The sequence below is a fragment of the Pollachius pollachius genome, assembly GCF_949987615.1.
Source record: "Pollachius pollachius genome assembly, chromosome: 13".
In the NCBI taxonomy this organism is placed as follows: Eukaryota; Metazoa; Chordata; class Actinopteri; order Gadiformes; family Gadidae; genus Pollachius; species Pollachius pollachius.
The window spans coordinates 20,209,593-20,231,058 of NC_136946.1; the positions used below are offsets into that span (position 1 = coordinate 20,209,593).

The 21,466-nt window shown below is 44.9% G+C and overlaps 1 protein-coding gene across 1 annotated transcript in view; it reads left to right on the plus strand.

Annotated features, from left to right (window-relative positions):
- Window positions 1–13,415, plus strand: part of gabbr2 (gamma-aminobutyric acid (GABA) B receptor, 2) — a gene marked incomplete at both ends in the record, with an annotated part of 186,262 nt that extends 172,847 nt beyond the window's left edge. The window contains 5 exons of the mRNA XM_079749144.1: window positions 2,105–2,329; window positions 2,670–2,852; window positions 3,407–3,536; window positions 9,068–9,185; window positions 13,250–13,415. Coding sequence (XP_079605270.1) covers window positions 2,105–2,329; window positions 2,670–2,852; window positions 3,407–3,536; window positions 9,068–9,185; window positions 13,250–13,415 — 822 coding nt within the window. The remainder of the gene's footprint in view (window positions 1–2,104; window positions 2,330–2,669; window positions 2,853–3,406; window positions 3,537–9,067; window positions 9,186–13,249) is intronic.
- Between the last annotated feature and the right edge of the window lie 8,051 nt (window positions 13,416–21,466).

Here is a 21,466-nt window from a genome sequence, read left to right on the forward strand (position 1 = left end):
TACATATTTTCTTGACACAGACATTGTGTACATGCCCATAACTTTTAGGATTGATGAGTATTTGATTGTGAGAAAACATTGTTTTACCGCAAGTGAGTGTTAAAAAGAATGAATGAATGCGGGCGCGCTTGTGTGTATGTGTAAAAGAATTAATGAATGCGGGCGCGCGTGTGTGCGTCCATCTGTTTAAACACACGCACACTAAACACGTAACGCATAATACCGTCCATGGCAATGTATATTAAAGGGGGACACATGCATATTAGGAACACAAGTCGATAACGATAATGCATACAATACTGATAAGAAACGATGTTTATAATGTATTGCGTATATCATTAAATAGAACCAAAGTTACCGCATACCATATGTTATGTTATCATAAAAGTTTTCTTTGCCGACATTTATTTGAGTCAGCATTTGTGAAGTTGTGGAAGAAAACCTTATTCCATGTGTGAATTAGGCCATATTATTTGGCCATAAACTGAGCCATTTGAAGTTTGACATTCATGTGCATCTGTCTCATCGGTGACTGCAGACGCGCTGTCAAAATATGAACTCGTCAGATTCAAATGCGCTCATGGTTCTTAAAGGGGATGGGAGCTGGCACTCTCATTGGTTTATTGCACGTTACGCCCAAATCACACCTACGGGTAACTAGGCTACTTCAGACCAACCCTTTTTAGATTTGCGCCGGGCGCAAGAGTCATTTGCGCCGGTAAACTAGCGACATCGCTATAGAACCGCCCACAAAGCTACTTGCGCTTGGCGCTTCTCACTTGCGTTTCAGACCGTTAAAATAGGGCCCAAAGAGTGCATGAATCATTCGAGAACATAAAATGTAGCTGCTTTTAGTGCTACAATATAGAGACGAGATTGATTATTTATTCATCTACAAGTAGGGGATAATGCCCGACGAGGTGTCAGGAATTAATGGACGACGCGGAGGCCTCCGCAAAGTCCACTAATTCCTGATAATGGACACTCGAATGGCATTATCCCGCTTATACCATGGTCACTTGCCAAAGAAAATAAATTAAGACCATTCGTTTCATATTTTCATGCGTTTTACAATCCAAATATAAAGTTTTTCAAAAGCCATAACTTTGTTTCCCTGGTAATGCCTGAGGGTTTGACTAATACCTGGAACAATCATTACCCTCCCGTAAGGTTCTTATGCAATGCAAACGTTGTTCTCTCCTCCAGTAAATAGGACGGACCTTAGCTACGACTTGGCAACGGGAGGTATTCTAGTCCGCTCAGCTATGCGCCAGAGAGCTAACGTTATGCATTGTACATATTTATAATTCGAAATTCGTCCCAGCCTTTATACCACAGAGACTCTAGAGTCTATCATATAACCAAGTTTTCTGATTACAGTTTAATGCATTTTTCAAAATTAAACAGCTCTCGTTTTGAAGGCTGAACAGAAAATTTGACTGGAACTACTTAGCAGGTGTCCGTATATCAGGGGTTAATGCACACCCTGCAGCCAATCAGAATCAAGTATTCCCTCAGACCATGGTATAATAATAAAATAAATCCTGGGCCAAGATGCTGTCCGAACAGATGAGTTTTCAGCCTGTGTTTAAGTCTTATGTTTCCTAAATCTTCACAGCTTTCATTACATTTGTCACATTTGTGTTTGGATGTACCGCGGGCTGTGTTAGTGTTGAGGGGAATGCTTAACGTGTTTAATTCACTATTACACCTAAACAGAAAACTGAAAGGTGAACATTCTCTCTATTAAACTCCATAACTCAATGCACCTAATGCAATATTACCTCAACGAAGCAGACCGTGTGTTAAAACGAAACACTTCATAACAGCCTAAAGCCGGGTCGTACCTGGGATAGAGGACCGGGACACACGGCACGCAATTTTACAGCATTCACTTGTATTGCCTTTATTCATCAAACCCAAGGAGCATGTCAACACAGGGATCCAGAGGGTGTAGCAAGCTCTTTGAGTTCCAGCCCCAAAGGTACTACTGTTGATCCACAGTATCCACAGAATAACTGTACGCCTCCTTCAACCAGTACCAAACCCACTCGCTGCTCCTTAATGAGAGGTATGGTCACTGTGCCTTGGCTCCTCCCTACAGCTGTTCGGCTGCTTCTTGGCCTGGGAGACGCGCAATGTGAGCATCCCAGCGCTCAACGACAGCAAGTACATCGGCATGAGTGTGTACAACGTGGGCATCATGTGCATCATCGGCGCCGCCGTCTCCTTCCTGACCCGCGACCAGCCCAACGTGCAGTTCTGCATCGTGGCGCTGGTCATCATCTTCTGCAGCACCATCACCCTCTGCCTGGTGTTCGTACCCAAGGTCAGACCACGCCGCTGTGTGTGTGTGTGTGTGTGTGTGTGTGTGTGTGTGTGTGTGTGTGTGTGTGTGTGTGTGAGAGTGTGAGTGTGAGTGTGTGAGTGTGTGTGTGTGTGTGTGTGTGTGTGTCTGTGTGTTTATGTGTGTTTATGTGTGTGTGTGGATATATTGTGCATGCGTGCGCACTAACGTATGTCTGCAAACTGCAGACGTGCACATTGGTTTAACGTTCACCCATGAGTATCTCGGGCGCCAAATCAGCATAGAGCAATAAGTTATGGAGACTAACGTAGGGGGCTGTAATGCTTCAGCAGAATCTGACACCAATGCCCGCCCTTTTCAGTTCATCACCATGAGAACCAACCCCGATGCAGCCACACAGAACCGGAGGTTAAAGTTCACCCAGAACCAGAAGAAGGAGGACTCCAAGACTTCCACCTCCGTTACCTCCGTCAATCAGGCCAATACCTCCCGCCTGGACGGCCTTCAAACTGACAACCATCGCCTCCGAATGAAGATAACAGAGGTCTGTTTCAGTTCCCTCCCCTCCCCCCTAATCCTTTGCTGCACTTCAAAAAAACAATCCAGGTTCATTCAATAGAGGCAATGGACAGGGTTTGAATCTCTTCTTTTTTCGTTTTCTTTATCTTTTTTTTGTTGAGGTCAGGCCTTATCGTCTTCTGGACACTTCCCAACTTTTTCTTTATTTTAGCTTGTGTAGCTTCATGTTGGGCTCTCCCCCAACAGTATGTAAACAGATGCTTCTGCTTAGTGAAAGCGAACTAGGGGGGGAATCCCTGTCAATGTCACCCAAAACAGATATCAACGCAGCTGACATTAGAGTGGAACAGGAAGGGGTTGCGTTCAGGTTTTATTCAGATCTCTTCCAAAACCGAGTGCTCATATCGTCCCTGCGTCTCTACTGCCTTTTGATCACAGCCAGTTCTGTCTTGGAGGAGACTTTTGAAGGACAAGTTCAGAGAGAGCTACTGCTTCTCATGGGGAAAGCTGAATGGTGTCTCCATTCCTTCTGTGTCTCCTTCAGACTGTGTGTTTTACTCCTGCGCTCTCTCCCTCCAGCTGGACAAGGAGTTGGAAGAGGTGACCATGCAGCTGCAGGACACCCCGGAGAAGACCCCCTACACCAAGCAGAACCACTACCCCGACGCCAACAACATCCTCAGCATACGCAACTTCACTGACGGCAAAGGTGCGCCGCTGGTGCCAACCAGCACACTACAAACATGGATCACTGTTATGATGTTATGATCATGTTATGAAGCCAAACCGGCGTTGCATGGGAGGTACTCCACCTGTTGGTGACCACAGCTCTATGTTAAGTACCAAGGTTTTATGAAGGAATTGATTACGGTTGTTTGATTGTAGAACAATGGGTTTACACTTAAGGTACGAGTAAGTTACACAAAAGCTTTTGGATCTGGTGTTAGAACCGAAGCCTAGGGAGTGATATTGAGAATGTTCAACATCATTCTGCTGTCGCGGCCCCTCTAGTGCACATGACTCAGACCCACAGCCTTTGGGCTGCAGCAGTGATGTGGTGCTGGGGGTAATGTGGTGTTGTTATGGATAAGGTGGTGGTAATGTGGTGGAGGTGATGATATGGCGAAGGTGATGTTGTGATGGTGTAGATGTGGTGGGGGGGATGAAACGTTGTGGTGGTGGGGATGTGGTGGTGGTGGTAGTGATTTGGTGGTGGTGATGGTGATGTAGTGGTTGTGATGTGGTGGTGGTGGCGATGTGGTGGTGGTGATGATGTGGTTGTGGTGGTGTTGTTGGTGGTGATGTGTTTGTGGTGGTAGTGATGTGGTGGTCGTGGTGGTGATGATGTGGTGGTGGTGGTGGGGCAGGTGGTGGTGGTGGTGTGATGGAGGTTATGTGGTGGTGGTGGTGATGATGTAGTGGTGGTGATAATGTGCTGGCGATGATGATGTGGTACACAATGTTCCCAGGGATTGTCTAATGGCTATGTTTGAGAGTCAGAAATTATTTAAAAAGGGAGAGCGAGGGAGACAGAGAGAGTGAAACAGCTGCATTCGGCGTGCTGATGATCGGAAACAGAGCGTGTCTGGTGCAGCAGAGAGGTTCTCTCTGTCTGCGAGCGTTGGCGCTTATGCAACCAAACGGCTGTCTGTTAATGAGGGTCCCTCGTAATGCAACGTGCCTCTTTGTCTCTCGTAAATTGTCCGAAAACAGACATGCACACAGGCACTTATGCACACAAACACACACGTATGCACACACACATGTACACACGTATGCACACACACACATGCACACAGACACTTATGCACACAAACACACACGTATGCACATACACACATGTATGCACACATCTCTGCACACAAATGCAAACACACTTAAATACACATACATTTGCACGTGCACGCATTGTGCACACATCTGCCCATGCCTATGCATGCAAAAATACACACACACACACACACACACACACACACACAGACAGGCACACACACTCACACACGTGTATACACACACATATATTTCATTATAAAGAGAGGCATCTGCATGTGATGGCCTGCATTCATAATTATTTAAAAGGGGTTCATAGGGGTTATACTTTAATATGAACTCTCACACAGATTGAAATGGAATAAGACATCGCTGTCATGTCATCGGCTTGCAAACCCACACTTTCAGAAAAGAAGGGGAGAAAAAAGTCATCATGAAGCTTCTTCATTAGGAACCAACTGTCAGACTATTGTCAGATCAGAGTATGAGTTGGGAGCCCTGAGGTGAGGTCACACTTACCAGGGAGAGAATCCAACAGATCGGACCAAACACAGAAGCTCACAGCAGAGAGTGGATGGAACTCAGACGTTTTTGCTCATAGGCGTTGGTCAGAGGACAGTTTCTCCTCTCTTCAAGCATGTTGTGACAGATTGTGCAGATTGGCGGTGCTTTAACGATGCAGCTGATGACACTATTAAACTACCTAATATAAACTACCTAATCTATTAAACTGGCGATCCTCTGGAAAATAGGGCTGTCTCTAGAGAAGTGTGAAATGAAATAAGGCAGGCTGATTTGAAATATAGGGAAAAGAGAGAAATACAATATAGCATTGGCGATCTTAGAGCAGCCTGGCCAGGGATTAAAACAATGTCCTGTATTAATCAATGTGTAAATGTGACTAAACAATCCATACATTTAAATGATGATGATTCTAATTGGCCGAACACTATCAACTCATTTTTCTCTCTTTCTGAAATCTCTGAGTTATATGAAAATGTCTCCATGCTGAGAGGGTCTCTCGTAGCTCAGCATGATATTGAGATACCTCAGGAATGTGTCACAGCCCTGTTTGAGAGGGTGAATATAAGAATGGTGCCGATGCCATCTGTGGGCGCACTTTGCGCCATTCTGCTGACCAGCTTAGTGAGGTTTTCAATCGACTCTTCCAGACCTACAATCTGGAGAACAACCACTACAATAGCCATCCAAAAATCAAAAGAGCCCAAGGAACTGAATGATTTTGACCTTTTGCCCACACATTCCTTGTCATGAACAATTTTGAGAATATCTTTTTGGTGCCTCATTGATGGCAATCTTGACCTCTTGCAGTTAGCTTGCACAGCCTTGAAGGTGTGGAGGCTCATGGGAGACTTTTAATTGCTGATTTCTCTTCTGCCACTAACAAGATGCAGTGTCATATATAGATTGAGCCACTTGCTTCTTATTTTAAATGACCAGATCAGAATTTTAGTGTTGATTTTAGACTTAGTAGGATGTCTCCAGAGGGCAGACCCTTTGTGAAAGTCTCGCCCCCTATTGTCTCTTCTCAAGGGAGAAGAGGATTCTGAGTCAGATCATGTTCGTGCCCTACCTGCCTTCGTCATATGGTGTGATGATATATTCCTTGACCTTTACGTGTCAAAAACTCAAACAATTCATTATTGACCTCAGACAAAAATGTTATAACTCAAAAGCCAGTATTACATGGCGAGGACATTGAAATGTGAGACACATATGAAGGAACGATGCTCAACTCTAAACTCAAATTCGTTGTAAACAAAGAAACTGTTGTCAAGGGTTGGCAACCAAGAATTCACTTCATGTGGAAACCTTAACTCTAATCACTAACTTATCACTAACACTATCTTCATTTTTATCAATCATTCATTGATTCTTCTAATGTTTTCATTAATGTATTGGTTTAACGGGTCGTCTGTGAAGGACAAGAATAGCTTAAATGGCATTGTCAAAGTCTGCTCCAGGATAATTAGAGCCCAGCAAAGAGTTGTGCTCCCTCTGGGAGATACAGGGGGCCCAGTGAGAAAAAATAATTATCAGCCAATCGGACCATGTTCTGTCCATTGGATTCCCTGTAACGCCCTCAGGCCGGCTTCATAAGGTGCCCTAAGCAGAACAAACCGCTACACTAAGTCCTTCCAGCCATTCCTTCCGCTAACAGGCTATTAAATAACAGTCATTATTTTAAATTCCTTTAAAAGAAAAAAAATAAACAATCGCCTGTATTGATTGATATGGTAAATTAATATTTACCTGTTCTATTCGTAAAACGGTGACACTAAACATCAAGAAGAATAGATGCACAGTCGAACACAGTCGAAAATATCGATACAAACACTATTTCTACTTTCAACCACAAGGGATCCCAACTCTGGCAAGGGGGTCTATCAAGAATAGACGATCAACCGCCTCTCATCCATGACCGCAGAATGAAGATAGTGAGAACATTCAAAGTAAACTATATGTGCACAATTTGCGGAGGATCAGAGGGTGGGGGTTGTCGGCAGAGGAACATGTTTCCTCTTTGCTGGGGCCCCTGTATTACTACAGTCATTAACTTGTTTATGATATGGCATGTGTCATGACCCCTGAGGTGGGATCATGATGCATCCCTTTCGACACCGCCACTACAATGCACTTGTATGCAGGAATGCACATTTGACACAAGGGCATTTCCCCCTCTGCCCCCCTAGTCTATCTATTATTGAATGAATTGAAATGCACACATATGTACTTTATGGAAGGCTGTGCTCGTGGGCCCGGTCTAGCGGACGTAAGATGGCGAGGGGCTGCTACATGGTCACAGTTGGCAGTTGACAGTTGGTTTCTTCATATCTGAGGCAGCCATGTCGCTCCCACATTATCAATGGCAAACACCAACCTGTCAGGTGGTTATAGGAATATAGCTGCAGGTCTGCTAACCTTCCATAAGTGCTCACAGAACAGCCTCTAATCTGTTTATGGATGACAGTTATCGTTAGCCTCATCCTCGTCATCATCATCGTCGTTATCATCATCTCCAGCTCTTAACTCCCACCATGAGTATTCATGAGGGTGTGTTGGAGATCATGAATGTCCGAGTGGGACGCAGTGTCAACAGCGATTACCATCACAAACTGAGGGCTGAGAAGTGACTCTCTCTCTTTCTGTCTTTCATTCTTGATGGACCCCCTTGCCAGAGTTGGGATCCCTTGTGGGCTTCAGTTAGCCTAAGTTAGCCATCGCAGTACTATGTTGAGTTAACTAGAATAAGCATGTGTTAGCTAAGTTTCAAATTATTGTTTGTCGGATCACGGGGCTTGACACGATTTTACATTGCGTCATTGTCGCTGCAACTTTCTTTATAAGAGCTCATTTTGAGTGTGCATTTCTTACAGCAAAGCCCCCTTCCCTTTACCCTCCCCCCCTCCCCCTCCCTCCGACAGGAGATGCAAGATGACCTTTGAAAACACCACTTTGTATTCAAACACTTGACAAACTTTTCTTTGAGGTATTCTGTATATTCTAATCCTCTTAAAAAAGTTCCAGATGCTAGTTGATAGACACAAATGTATGCGCTACATCTGACTGGGAGACGAGAGGTGTGTATAAATATCCACAGCAGAGCTTTTAACACAGCTCGTAGACGTACAAGGTTCGGCTTTTTCCTAAAGAACACGGAGCACAAGTCTTTTTTTTGGTTCTAGAATAGCTTTATAGCGCTGAACCTACCAATGAGGGAGGAGGGTTCCTATGAATGGGATCGTGAATCAGGTCAGAGGAAAGTCTACCATCTAGCAGAAATCTGGGACAAGGGTAGAGGGAGGGAGGGAGAGAGAGAGAGAGAGAGAGAGAGAGAGAGAGAGAGAGAGAGAGAGGTGGCGTTCTGCAGGAGTGATAAGGTTGTTTACCGCGGTCTTGATCGTGTTTTCTCCTCGCCATCTCCCACGGTGACATCAGAGGAGAGCAGAAATCATGTTATGGATTGATTTTTGGCCTCCTGTAGCTCTAGACATGGAGAGGGCATGAGAGAGAGAGGGAGGGAGAGTAAAAGAGAGAGAGAGAGAAAGAGAGAGAGAGAAGAGAGAGAGGTTCCTATCGCTTTCCTTCAATTCCATTATTTTCCATTCTCTTTATTTTCTCTTATTTCTTCTTTCTCCTGCTGATCTCCCTATTTTTCTCTGTGATTGTATTTCTCTTTCCCATCAGACCCTGTTTATTTTCATGTGCTCCTTAAATAGCTCACTGGTTAAGAGTGTATTAGTTTATAAAACATTTAGCATCTTCAAGACATCAAAGACTTCTACCAAAAACGTCTCACTGATCTTTATTATTGGTGACATCAGAGTAACTCTATAGCTGCCTCAACACAGGGGGACACCTGTGTTGCAATGTCCTTCTGTCGGTACCCAGGCTGGTTCTGATTTGTGATGTAGGCGGGTGTCTCTCTCTCTCTCTCTCCCCCCGCAGACGGGGAGAAGTCAATCCTGAAGAACCACCTGGAGCAGAAGCCCCAGGCGCAGTGGGGGTCCGTAGATCCTTCCAGAATAAACAGAGGGCCCCTGGAGGATATCAACTCCCCCGAACAGTAAGTTCTTCGTGTCTGGCCCCTGTCCCCCTTCCCCATTGCCTTATCTTCTCTTCTTTCTTTGTCTCCTCTTCCCTCCCCTCCTCTCATCTAATCCCTTTCCTTCTCCTTCAGCACTCCTCTCATCTACTTCTCCTCCTCTCCTCTCTTCCCTTCCCTTCTCCCTCACCACTCGTCTCCTCTCCTTCTCCTATCTTCCCTTCTCTCTCTACTCTCTCCTCTCCTCTTCTCCTCCTCTCCTCTCCGCCCCTCTCCTCTATTCCCTTCCCTTTTCCCACACCGCTCCTCTCCTCTCCTTCTCCTCTCATCCCTTCTCTCTCTTCTCTCCCCTCTCCTCTCCACTCTTTTCCTCTCCTCTCCCAGAACTACCAAATGCCTCCACCTCTATCTTTGCAGCTTTCCTCATCAGTGTAGACGACGTCACATGTTTCGCAACAATCAGCAGCACTGAGAGGCAGTTGCTCTGGCAACCAAGCTGTCACAGAGAAAAGGACCAATTATTTTTTTAAGGCATAGCACATTCCTCACCCCAAACTCAGATGCAAGCGGCATCACTGCATATGTATCTCTTAAGCCTGACAAAGACATACGCCTCTCGCTAGCGCACACGCACACACACACACACACACACACACACACACACACACACACACACACACACACACACACACACACACACACACACACACACACACTCACACAAACACATTTAGGGCATTTGGTGCTTTTATCCAAAGCCACTTACAAAAAGTACATTTGTCAGAAGAAGGTGCAACAATATATCCCTGTCGGTACAGTACACACACAAAAACACACACACACACACAGACACACATAAAAACATTCATACATGAAGACATCTGTATGGACTATGGATGCATGTCCCTTGTTGTAGCACATTCCCGCCGTTTACCCTGCGTTCCGACAGGCCTATTTGGTTGTTCCGACTTTATTAAGAGGCTGTTGTGTCAGACTCGACCGAAGCCCTTTGGAAGGATGGAGATCTACGTTAGGGCTGGGCGATATATCGAATATATGCGATGTATCGCGAGATGTTCTCCAGGCGATGTATAAAATGCCCCTGTCGCGAACATCGAATACAAATTGGCACGTAATGGTTGTTTTTGCCGCCGCCGGCATACTCGTTGTGTTCCCTTCTCTCGCTCTTTCCTGTGGCTCTCTGCCTCACAGACTCATATGCATTAAACACACTCACTCGCGTGTGTGACGTCACACACGCGACCGGTGAGTGAGAACAGCGACCGGTCACTCATCTCCTACCGTTCAGTGAGAACAGCGAGAGAGAGAGAAAAGGTGATGGAAACTGAGGATTTGGTTTCAAAAAAAGAATAGTACAGGATCCGTCGTCTGGCAGTGGTTTGGCTACCGAAAGGAAGATGTGGAACAAAAAACGGCTTTGAGCTCTGTTTTTGCTCGAAAATAATTAACGGTGTGAATAAATGCTGTGTTGGTAAATCTAACTTGCTGTGATTTTCCTTTTCTTATGTGCAAGTTCTAAATTCTTCCAATAGAAAGCACTAATGAGTTTAAACAATATGTTGTTTCATGTAATCTACATGCAGACTTATGTTTCAGGAATACTCAAATTATTATAACATGTAGTAACATTATGCCAGACATGGTTGAATCGAGCATTTATGATGTGCTCTAGAGGAGATTCAAAATATATCGAGATATATATCGTGTATCGAGATATAGTAAAAAAATATCGAGATATTCATTTTGGCCCATATCGCCCAGCCCTAATCTACGTGCGACTAATGCAGACCCGTACTCGCTTATTATTCATCAGGCAGCGCAGTGGTGGCGGTGGTGCCTGCGAAGGAATGTCAACTTCATCAACAGGAGTGTATGGGGGTGGGCTTGTGGGTGGGGGCTCATGCATCATTGAGAGCCCCTCTGTCCTGAACTGGTTTAACGGGGACCTGGAGGAAAGGAAGGAAGAAAAGGCAGGAAAACATACATCAGGATGAAGGAGGGAAGGGGGATGAGGAAAGAAAGAAGGAAGGAGAGAGGGAGAGGGAGGGAGAAAAAAAAGGATGAGCAAGAGAGAGAGAGAGAGAAAGAGAAAGGGGTAAGAAAGAAAAAGAGAGCGAGAAAGAGAGAGAGGAGGAAAGAAAACGAGAAGGATGGGAAGAAATAAATAATGAGGGGGGATAGAAAGAAAGAAAGAGAGAGAAAGATGGAGAGAAAAAATGAAAGAGAGAGAAAGAGTGATGTACAATGCACGGAAGAGAAAGAGAGAAAGAGGGGGAGAAAGAAAGAGAGAAAAGGGGAAGAAGAAAGAATGAAAGAATGAGAGGACAGGAAGACAGAGAGTCCCTACACACGCTTACGCAAGCAACGAGGAAGACGCGGCCACTCTAGAAGCAGACGGGGTTGGAGGGCTGAAGTAAAGGAGGACTCTGAGCTTTTTTCCGTGTCACATGAATGTTTGATCACACGGAGAGAAGTCGCGCACACAGGGGTGGGTGGAGAGAGAAGAAAGAGACGGGGTGGTTTGGAGAAAAGAGGGATAGCATTGTCAGTCTCAGTCAGAATCAAGCGTGTCTACGCAAATAATGTTTGTATTTGTGTGTGCGCATGTGACTGTGGGATTGGATCCTCGCGGCACGGATGCAATCTACATTGTAAGCTAGCTGTCTCCGAATTATGTCCATTACAACATTATCCCTCTGAAACGTCAAAACAGCTTCAGGTTTCCACAGTTTTGATCAGTTCAGATTATACGCTTTGTCTGAGTTGAAGCAAAGATGTAAGGATTTCCATGGTGGTTGGTGATGGTGATTGTGGTGGTAGTGGTGGGGGTGGTGATGTCGGGGGTGGAGCTGTTGGTGATGGGGGTGGTAGTTATGGGGCTGGTAGTGATGGTGGTGGTGGGGGTGGTGGTGGTGGGATGGTGGGGGAAGGATGGTGGTGGTTGTGTTGTTGGTAGTGATGGTGGTGGTAGTGTTGGGGGTGGTGGTAGTGATGGTGGTGGTGGTGCGGGTAGTGTTAGTGGTGGTGTTGGGGGTGGTAGTGATGGTGGTCGTGGTAGTGGTGTTACTGGTGGTAGTGGTGGTGTTGGTGGTGTTGGTGGTGGTGGTGGCGATGGTGGGGGTGGTGGTGGTGTTACTGGTGGTAGTGTTGGTGGTGCTGGTGTTAGTGGTGGGGGTGGTGGTGATGGTGGTGGTGGTGGTTGGTGGTGGTGGTGGTGGTGATGGTGGTGGTGGTGGTAGTGGTGGTGGTGCTAGTGTTTGAGGTGGGGGTGGTGGTTGGTGGTGGTGGTGGTGGTCTTGGTGGCCTAATGAGCAGTAAAAATCCCTGGTGTGATCCGTCATCAGGTGGAGGCATGATTTCAGAAGGCATCATGGGGGGTTAATATAGAGAGTTGAAGAAGGTGAGGTAGGGAGGCTGCACGGAAGAGGCAGGGTGCATGGGGGGACATGCTAACCAGAGGGCAGGCCCTTGGTCTCTCCCACATCTGGCCCATTCTCAACAGTATCTATCATGAACCATGAGGACTAACCTCCATGAAATGAGTCTCTTAAATCAGACTTTTGATTAACATCTAAAGTCGAATGGCAGGTGAGCTCAAATCTGGGCGAACAGGGCTTTTCATTTTCTTTCATTCGTTCTTCTTTCATTTTACTTCATATTTGTTTCGACCAATCATAGTCGTAATGCATAATAAATAATGCGTAATACAGAAGGTCGGGATCTGTAAACGCGTTATTGGTGAACAAATAAAGCATAGATAAACTGTAAAACAGTGTCTGTAAAGGTCTCAAATCAACACTGTGTAGACTGGCCATTATTTAAAACCACAAATAAAAATGCCCTCTGAAAGCTTGATCCACCAATGAGTTTTCTTGGGTAGAACTTTTCCGTAACACATCAGGAAATCAGGTAACCCCACCCCTTGCAGTCTTTGGGGGTTACCGGCCCGGACTCTATCCATCTTTCCGTGGGGGACAGACAGACGGTGTAAACACCCGGTGTACAGTAAACCAAGTCCTTATAACACAATAACAACACTGTTGCTCTCTCCTCTCCCTGTGCAGCATACAGCGCCGGCTGTCCTTGCAGCTGCCCATCCTCCACCACGCATACCTCCCGTCCATAGGGGGGGTGGACGCCAGCTGTACCAGCCCCAACGACAGCCCTGGGTCCAGCCCGCGACACAGACACATGCCCCCGTCCTACCGGGTGATGGTCTCTGGTCTGTGAGCGACTCCGACGGCCCCCCTGGCGCCATGCGTCTGCGGAGGAGACCCCCGGTCCATGGTTCCTTTTTTCTACAGCAAAATAGACTGACGTCATCAGCACAAAGAGTGCATTTGTTGTCCTGAAGAAGAAGCTGAGTGAATAAAATACTAGGATGGAAGGAAGAGGGAGGGGGGAGGTGAGCTACACTCTCCATACCCCTCCCTCCCTCCCTCTCGTTTCCAAACTTTAAACCCTATGAGTAGAGAGAGAGAGAGAGAGAGAGAGAGCGAGACCCAGAGGACAATCAAAAACAACAAGGACCCCTGCCCCCCTCCAAACGTCCACACACACACACACACACACACACCACACACATAAACACATGTACACACACCCCCAACACACACATAAATACATAAACACACACACAGACTTAGACCCACCACACACATAAATACATATAGGCACACACACCACACATAAATACATATTCACTCAGTGACACACAAAGTGACAAACAAAACATTTGCAAACCTATTCTACCGCAGCCAAGACAAACTAACACAATAATATATTCACAAATAAGACTCGTGTGTGTCTTATTTGTGGAGCAGCAACCGAACCGAAGTGGACCAGCCCCCCCCGACTAGAACTGTAGCCTTATTGGCTTCAGAGTGTGTGAAGGGGGGTCTCTGTTTTTTTTTCCCTACTCTTTGTTGTGCAGATGTATGTATGTACTCTCAGCTATGTTGTGAGCTCGTCCTCAAAACTAGAGTATTTCAACAACTTCAACAATGACTGAAATTGACGTGTGGAGACATTATAACGGCAAAATCGCCGAAAGGTTTAATTGAAATAACCCTAACCCCCCCTCCTTCATCCAACACCCGCCCAACATGGATACATGTAAATATCATTTCTGACTTTGATGTACTGTAAGCTTTGTATATGCTGTGAATGGACACATTTTTATTGGGGATAACGAGTGCTGGTGCTGTTTCTCGGGCTAGGAACCTCAACTAAAGACCAAATTGAAAGTGAGAGTGAGCTCACCAAGGATTTGTCAAGAGGGAGACACACGTTGCATTGTGTTACACGAGACTGCTTTTGTTACGGTGTGTCGATGTTTTCCAACAGCGTAGCTCACCCGTGGCGACATTCTCTAAAAGGCCTGTGTGACACGCTATTGACCCCCATGGTCGGCGGACAGCAGCGGTCAGTTGTAATGTTCATATAATTTGCTTGTCCAAGGACTTCACCACATCCACTGCATAAGGCTCTCTCCCCTGTGCAACATCTCATTAGTTTCTCTCCCGCAAAGCATGATGGGTCGGCGTGCGCCGCTCGGCCCAAACACAGGTCTTCAATGTTATAAGACGTCAGAGAGCAGCTCGCCCCCACACATCCTTCGCTTCACAATCGTCAGCGGCCAGGTGTTACACAGTGCGGGAATGGGCACGTTCAATTACACCCTCGAGACAGAGCGAGACCTGCAAGAGGATGGCGTTCTGCGCACAAGGGGGGGGGGGGGGGACAAGGTTTTTAAAGACTGTTAAGGTGTTCGTCCAGACCTACCACTCTAGGATAAACCATGCACATGACAGAGGGTTTTAGTGGGAGAAGAATGACTAGACGGATGCCACGGAAGTGGATAAGTGACTCAAAACACTGGGTCCCCCCCGAGCTGAATCTGATCAGCGATACGACCACCAAGACAGGTCGGACCAACCCTATCGACGACTCCCAAAATCCCAGACTGTTGAAGACCAGCTCGGTCCCACTGTAGCTCCACGCCCACACCATCGCCAATGGCGACACCGGCTTAACAAAGCACAGACACAGGGCTAACTCTCACGTGGAAACACTGGAACGGTCATGGGGGGGAAAAAGACAAAAAAACACCTGGCCCCTTGGTAACCGTTGCTATGGAAATGTTATTTGTGTAGAGCGGAACCCAGGGCCCCCCGTTGAGGACGCACAACGCAGGAGGGCCACGGATGTTGTGTTGTCATTTCTTTGTGAAGCTGTTCTAACACGGGAGTCAACTCTGGAGTACTCTGAAGGAAGAGGAGAAAAAAAGAGAAAACTTTCAACGAGAGTCTGTACAGGTCTGTTTTTTCCGATTTCAGTTTCACCATTGGTGTCTTGGTTTTTAGTTTAATGGCGTTTGTTGAGCGCCGTGCCTGTTGTCTTATAATGTAGCCTGCCGTAGGCCCACAGTACACAATAGGGTGGTTTTAGGCGCTAAGTCAGCTACAACATCGGCTACACATTTGTAAATGAAACGACTTGTCATAGATATATTTTCATTCGACGCCTCAATGCATGGGGGACGGTGGGGGGTGGGGGGTGGGGGGGAGAAACTCAGCGAAGGCCCCAACCAACTCAAAGTTAGGAATGGACTTCCTCCCGCAGCTGCTGTCATAAAAAAAAAGCCTTCACACTCCGTGAAGCACCGGCCGGCGGCCAATAACGCGGAGCTTGCCCGAGACCAAAAACTGCAACGGGACAAATACAGGAGGACTTCGGCTGAGAGCACTTCCTCTGTACCAGCCTCCTCGAGTACACACGGCCGCGCTGCAAGCAGACCCAGCGTCCAGGCCCAGAGAGTGCAGACGACAGAGGGTCGTGGCAGGGGGTCCTGGACCAATGAGTGGGGGGCCTCTCCCGTGGTGGTCGGGCTGTTTCTTCCGGGGGAGGAAAGCGATCCATTTTCTATATTACATTCTATGTGATTGTGTACAATTTGCTGATACCCTAATGAAGGTTGTCCATGTATGGAATAGTTGGTATTTGGCTTTCTCAAGATGGCATGAAAATAAATTGTATAATTCACATAGAAGTACCTCTGTTTTTGCAACTGCCGGGACAATTGTTTCATTCTGTATGCCGACGATATACTTTGGTTTTATGGGAGAACGTTCAGCGTTAAGGTTCTTGATAGGTTTTGTCAAAACACATTTTCCATACCAACAACCCAAACAAATAAGAGTGAGCAAGATGTGACATACGCCGCTGCGGCTCAGCAGTGTGCCAGCGCAATAACATGAAGGTATCAGCGTGGTGAGTTCTACTATGAAAAAGAGCACTCCCAGAGATGCCTTTCTGTTATTTGGCTGATTAATGAGGCTATTTAAGTATGCCAAATTATTTATTTATTTTTGATGATTTATCTGGAAGAAAGTAAAAATGCTAAATATCAGTGATATGAAAATATATAAAATATAGATCTGATACAATGGTGGTAGATCAAGGGCTTCTAACTTGCGGTAATAAATAGCATCATGCCGAAAGTTTGTGATTTTAAGATGAAAATTTACTGCACTGGCTTTTTCTTCCTCCTCAGTTTAAAAAGAATATAACTTATAAGAGCGTATGACTTATGAGAAAAAAACAATAATAGATATCAAGTGGAACACAAAGGTCAAAACCGATTTTTTTTTTGTTGTCAGTTGCATATGTGGTATCTCATCAAATGTTGCTTTATTTATGAATTTTAAGAGCCAAAAAATATATATAAATAAATAAACGCAAAACGTTTCAGAGGGGCAATAACTTCTTGTACCAGAAAGTTATATATATCTATATATTTATCAATATATATATAGATATATATATATATAAATCTATATCTATATAAAGAGACACACACTCGTTTACATATACATAGGAAATATCAACACTTACAAATAAACCACAATGATACTTGGGAGTCGTGTTTTATTTACAGTATCTGTAACTATGTTCTGTACAGATAAAAGTATAGACAAGAAAAGTTGTACAAAATAAGTATCACTCTAAAGAAATCACATGACCATATTTTTTGGAGCCGTTTGGTTGTTATGGGGCGGTGGGAGGATGGGGTCGGCGGGCGGGGGGAGACGTTCTTTAATTGTCTGAATGTTATGGACAGCCTTTGCTTTTCACATCATTGTTCAATAAAGTGAGACTAAAACGAACGGCAGGCTTGTTTTGTCGATGGCTAGCTGCATGTTGACTCTGGAGCTCAGCTGCTCCTACTCTTCCTGTGACAGGAAAAGGTATGTATACAGCAATCATTTTAGTGCACAACTAACACCATTTACCAGCACATGTTAGAACCCAGATCCACCTTGCCAATTTATGCTACCTATCAAATTGTGGTACCAAGTGGTTATGCGCATGCACATGACAATACCATTGGTCCGCGGTGTAGTAGAGGTGCAAAGTACACATTATATACCCCTAAAAACTCCAATAAAGACGTTATAATACAGTATCAAAATATGCTTCCCATATAACAGTGTACATGGAGTGAGTCGTGATGTAAAATAACGGGATTCTGTAGTGGGAGCATCGTTTCATAGCGGCAATTGGTCTGCAGATCAAAACCAAACATATAAGGTAGCACTTTTTGATAGGGTAGCATGATTCGATAGCCTGACAAGGGAGCAGACATTGGAAGAATAATGTATGCAAGTACCCTATCAAAAAATGCTACCTTATGTGTTTGGTTGCGTATTTGATCTGCAGACTTCAATTTGATAGGGTTGCAACCTGGTCTCACAGGAATCCGTGAAATGACGACGGACGCTTGACTCAAAATCTGTGGAATCCTCACGGAAACGCCAATTTCCGTGATATGCCAACGGAATTTGCTCCAATGCAAGTTAATGACACTCATATTCCGTGGCACACACAGAGATCCCCGTATCAACCACCGAGTCAACCACGGGCGCTTAACTCAAAATCCATGGTAGCCTCACGGAATCACTTAAATTGTCCGTGATATGCCAACGGAATTTGCTCCAACGCAAGTTAATGACACTCATATTCTGTGGCACGCACACACAGATCCCCGTCTCAACGACTGAGTCAACCTGGTCTCACAGGGATCCATGAAATGACGAATGAAATTCATATTGACGGTATGTCACTATATCCCTGTTCTAACCCATGCACCCATCTTGAATTTAATAGACCATTTTCGTTGCTTCGAGGAGGTCTGGTGGTCTCTGTATATAATAAATAAATAAACATCTATATATAACAAAATAAATAAATATCAATAAATATGTATGTGTATATATATACACATACATATTTATACATAGGCCTATATATTTATTTATTTTGTTGCTTCGAGGAGGTCTGGTGGTCTCCGTATATAATAAATAAATAAATATATATTAATAAATAGGTATGTATATATCTATTTACACACATACATATTTATATATATTCATTTATTATATACGGCGACCACCAGATCTCCTCGAAGCAACGAAAGTGGTCTATTAAATTCAAGAAGGGACGGCAAGAATAGGGATCTAGTGCATCCGTTAATATGAATTTCATGCATTGAATTGAGGATGGTCAATGGTCAGACACAGATCTTGTTATAACAATAATTTATATCGGTGTAACGAGAAAGGATGTAATGATAACCCCAATAAAATAAAGGTTACGCGGGATTCGTCAAAACAACAATCCAATTTATCCGATTTTTGAGCAGACCCCCTCAAAAACTGAAACTAACCACATTCCTATATTCCTATATTCCATATTGACGGTATGTTACTATATCCCTATTCTCGCCGGACCTTCTTCATTTTAATAGACCACTTTTGTTGACGAGGAGGTCTGGTGGTCTCCGTATACAATAAATAAATATATATAAATATGTATGTATGTAAATAGGTATATACTATATACATACCTATTTATTTATATATATTCATTTATTTATTATATACGGAGACCACCAGACCTCCTCGAAGCAACAAAATAAATAAATATATAGGCCTATTTAGAAATATGTATGTGTATATGTATATAAATACACATACATATTTCTAGATATTTATTTCGTTATATATAGATGTTTATTTATTAATTTATTATGTCCGGACACCACCAGACCTCCTCGAAGCAACGAAAATGGTCTATTAAATTCAAGATGGGTGCATGGGCGAGAACAGGGATATAGTGCTATACCGTCAATATGAATTTCATTCATATATTTATATAGGCTATGGTCATTTCACGGATCCCTGTGAGACCAGGTTGACTCGGACGTTGAGACGGGGATATGTGTGTGTGTGTGCGCCACGGAATATGAGTGTCATTTACTTGCATTGGAGCAAATTCAGTTGGCATATCACAGACAATTTAAGTGATTCCGTGAGGCCATCACGGATTTTGAGTTAAGCGCCCGTGGTCGACTCGTTCATAGAAACGGGGATCTGTGTGTGTGCCACGGAATATGACTGTCATCAACTTGTATTGGAGCAAAATCTGTGGCCATATCACGGAAATTGGCTTGTTTCTGTGAGGATTCCACGGATTTTGAGTTAAGCGTCCGTCGTCATTTCACGGATTCCTGTGAGACCACGTTGTTTGATAGGTAGCATAAATTGGAAGAACACCGGCAGAGCCCATTGTGAGGACTGTCATTTGGCCCCCGGTTGAACGTGTCCGTCAGGCTGATCGCCACACCCATTGGATGAACGGGACAGGGCGGGCGCTGCATTATGGTCTGTTTCAAGAGCTTTCAGTCCTTTCGCGTGTGGTACCAGCAAACAAAGGCACGACAAAGTACAGTGACACATTCAAATTCATGAGTAACACAGTGTTCTGGGTTCTTACAAGACAAAACAATGCACACTCCTAACGTCACCTCTTTTTATTGTCTTCCTCTCTTTTAGAATTGCTCTTTTCAGTGAAGGCTTTTCTTTTTAGTTTAGAAAGAGCTTCGGTCACCATCCATAAGGATGTCCCCCCTATAAGGTCTAACTGTAAAACTGTGGACTAATTCAAGTACATCTGATACAGCGGGGACAGGCCCCTAGATTGAGCCCCCCAAAAAGGCGTGCAAGTGTATGAAAGGCAGTAGGGTAGCGGGAAGAGAGAGAATTCATTTGTAATGAAAAGTCTGTACGGTCGCACAATGAATAATAGAAGTGTTTTGAGGGAGCTGAGCATCAAACAGGATCACCAGGCGGGTGGTGGGAAGAGAGGGAGAGAGGGAGCGGGTGCCAGTAGGAATGTGTGTGCGTGCACACACGTGCATGCTCGTCTTGTACGTCTTCTTTTTTTTTTTTTTTTTCATCCTCAGCCACTTTCAAATATTTAGCATGTCACAGCTCGATGTGGTGGCTCCGGGGCTGCTGTCCCACATGAAGGGGAAGTGGGACAGGCCACTCTAGTCTGTATGCATGTACAGCCATCCTATTGTTAGGAGAGTTGACGTACACCACGTATAGGGCAAGAAATACAGCTTTTACAAAACAAAGACCTTAAAAACAACTCTAAAACCAAGCTGAAACAAAACCTTATCACATCAGCGTCACAACCACTTATATCATATCAACGTACAAAACAATTAAGTCATCATGTTTGAGGGAAAGTGGTGAGATGACGCTTGCGTTTGACATTGTGAACGGAAGCGCTGCGATTTTAGGGGTTTGACGGCGCGCCTCCCATAAATGATTATGACAGAGATTCCCCGCTGAATTAAAGCGTTGCAGAACACTCAGCCCGGCCCTCAGCCTCCTCTGTCATTTGGCTAATGTGGAATCAAATACAGCCTGCCCGGTTAAGCACCAACTCGGTGTACCAGTTGGATCCCTGTAGGCCTACCTGCCCCATGAATGCAATGTTCAAACCCAAAGTAGAACAGTATAATCGTGACATCGTGGGATGTTGGATTGACGATGTAAAAACAAAGCTGGCTGATGTATGATGATCATTGTCCCCGAAAGCAATTTCCTCCACGTCTGCAAACGGAGTCCTAAAGGGTGGCACTTGGCCGGGCTGTGACGGATGTCTCTATACATACTTGGCCCTGCGATTATAGGCTGAGTTATAGCCTCTACTTAGGCCAGCCTACGGGGAGATTTATGTCTGACATATAATGATGTCACACGCGGTTGGACCCACACTAAATCCCAGTCCTCCTGTCCTTGAGGATTGTGTTTAGGTCCTGTACTGTACCTTTGATACACAGCTATGTGCTTCAGTATTGTGTGACTTTTCCCTCGATTTTTCTTGATGAGCACCCATGTGTTACTTTGTGTAAAACCCATTATTGG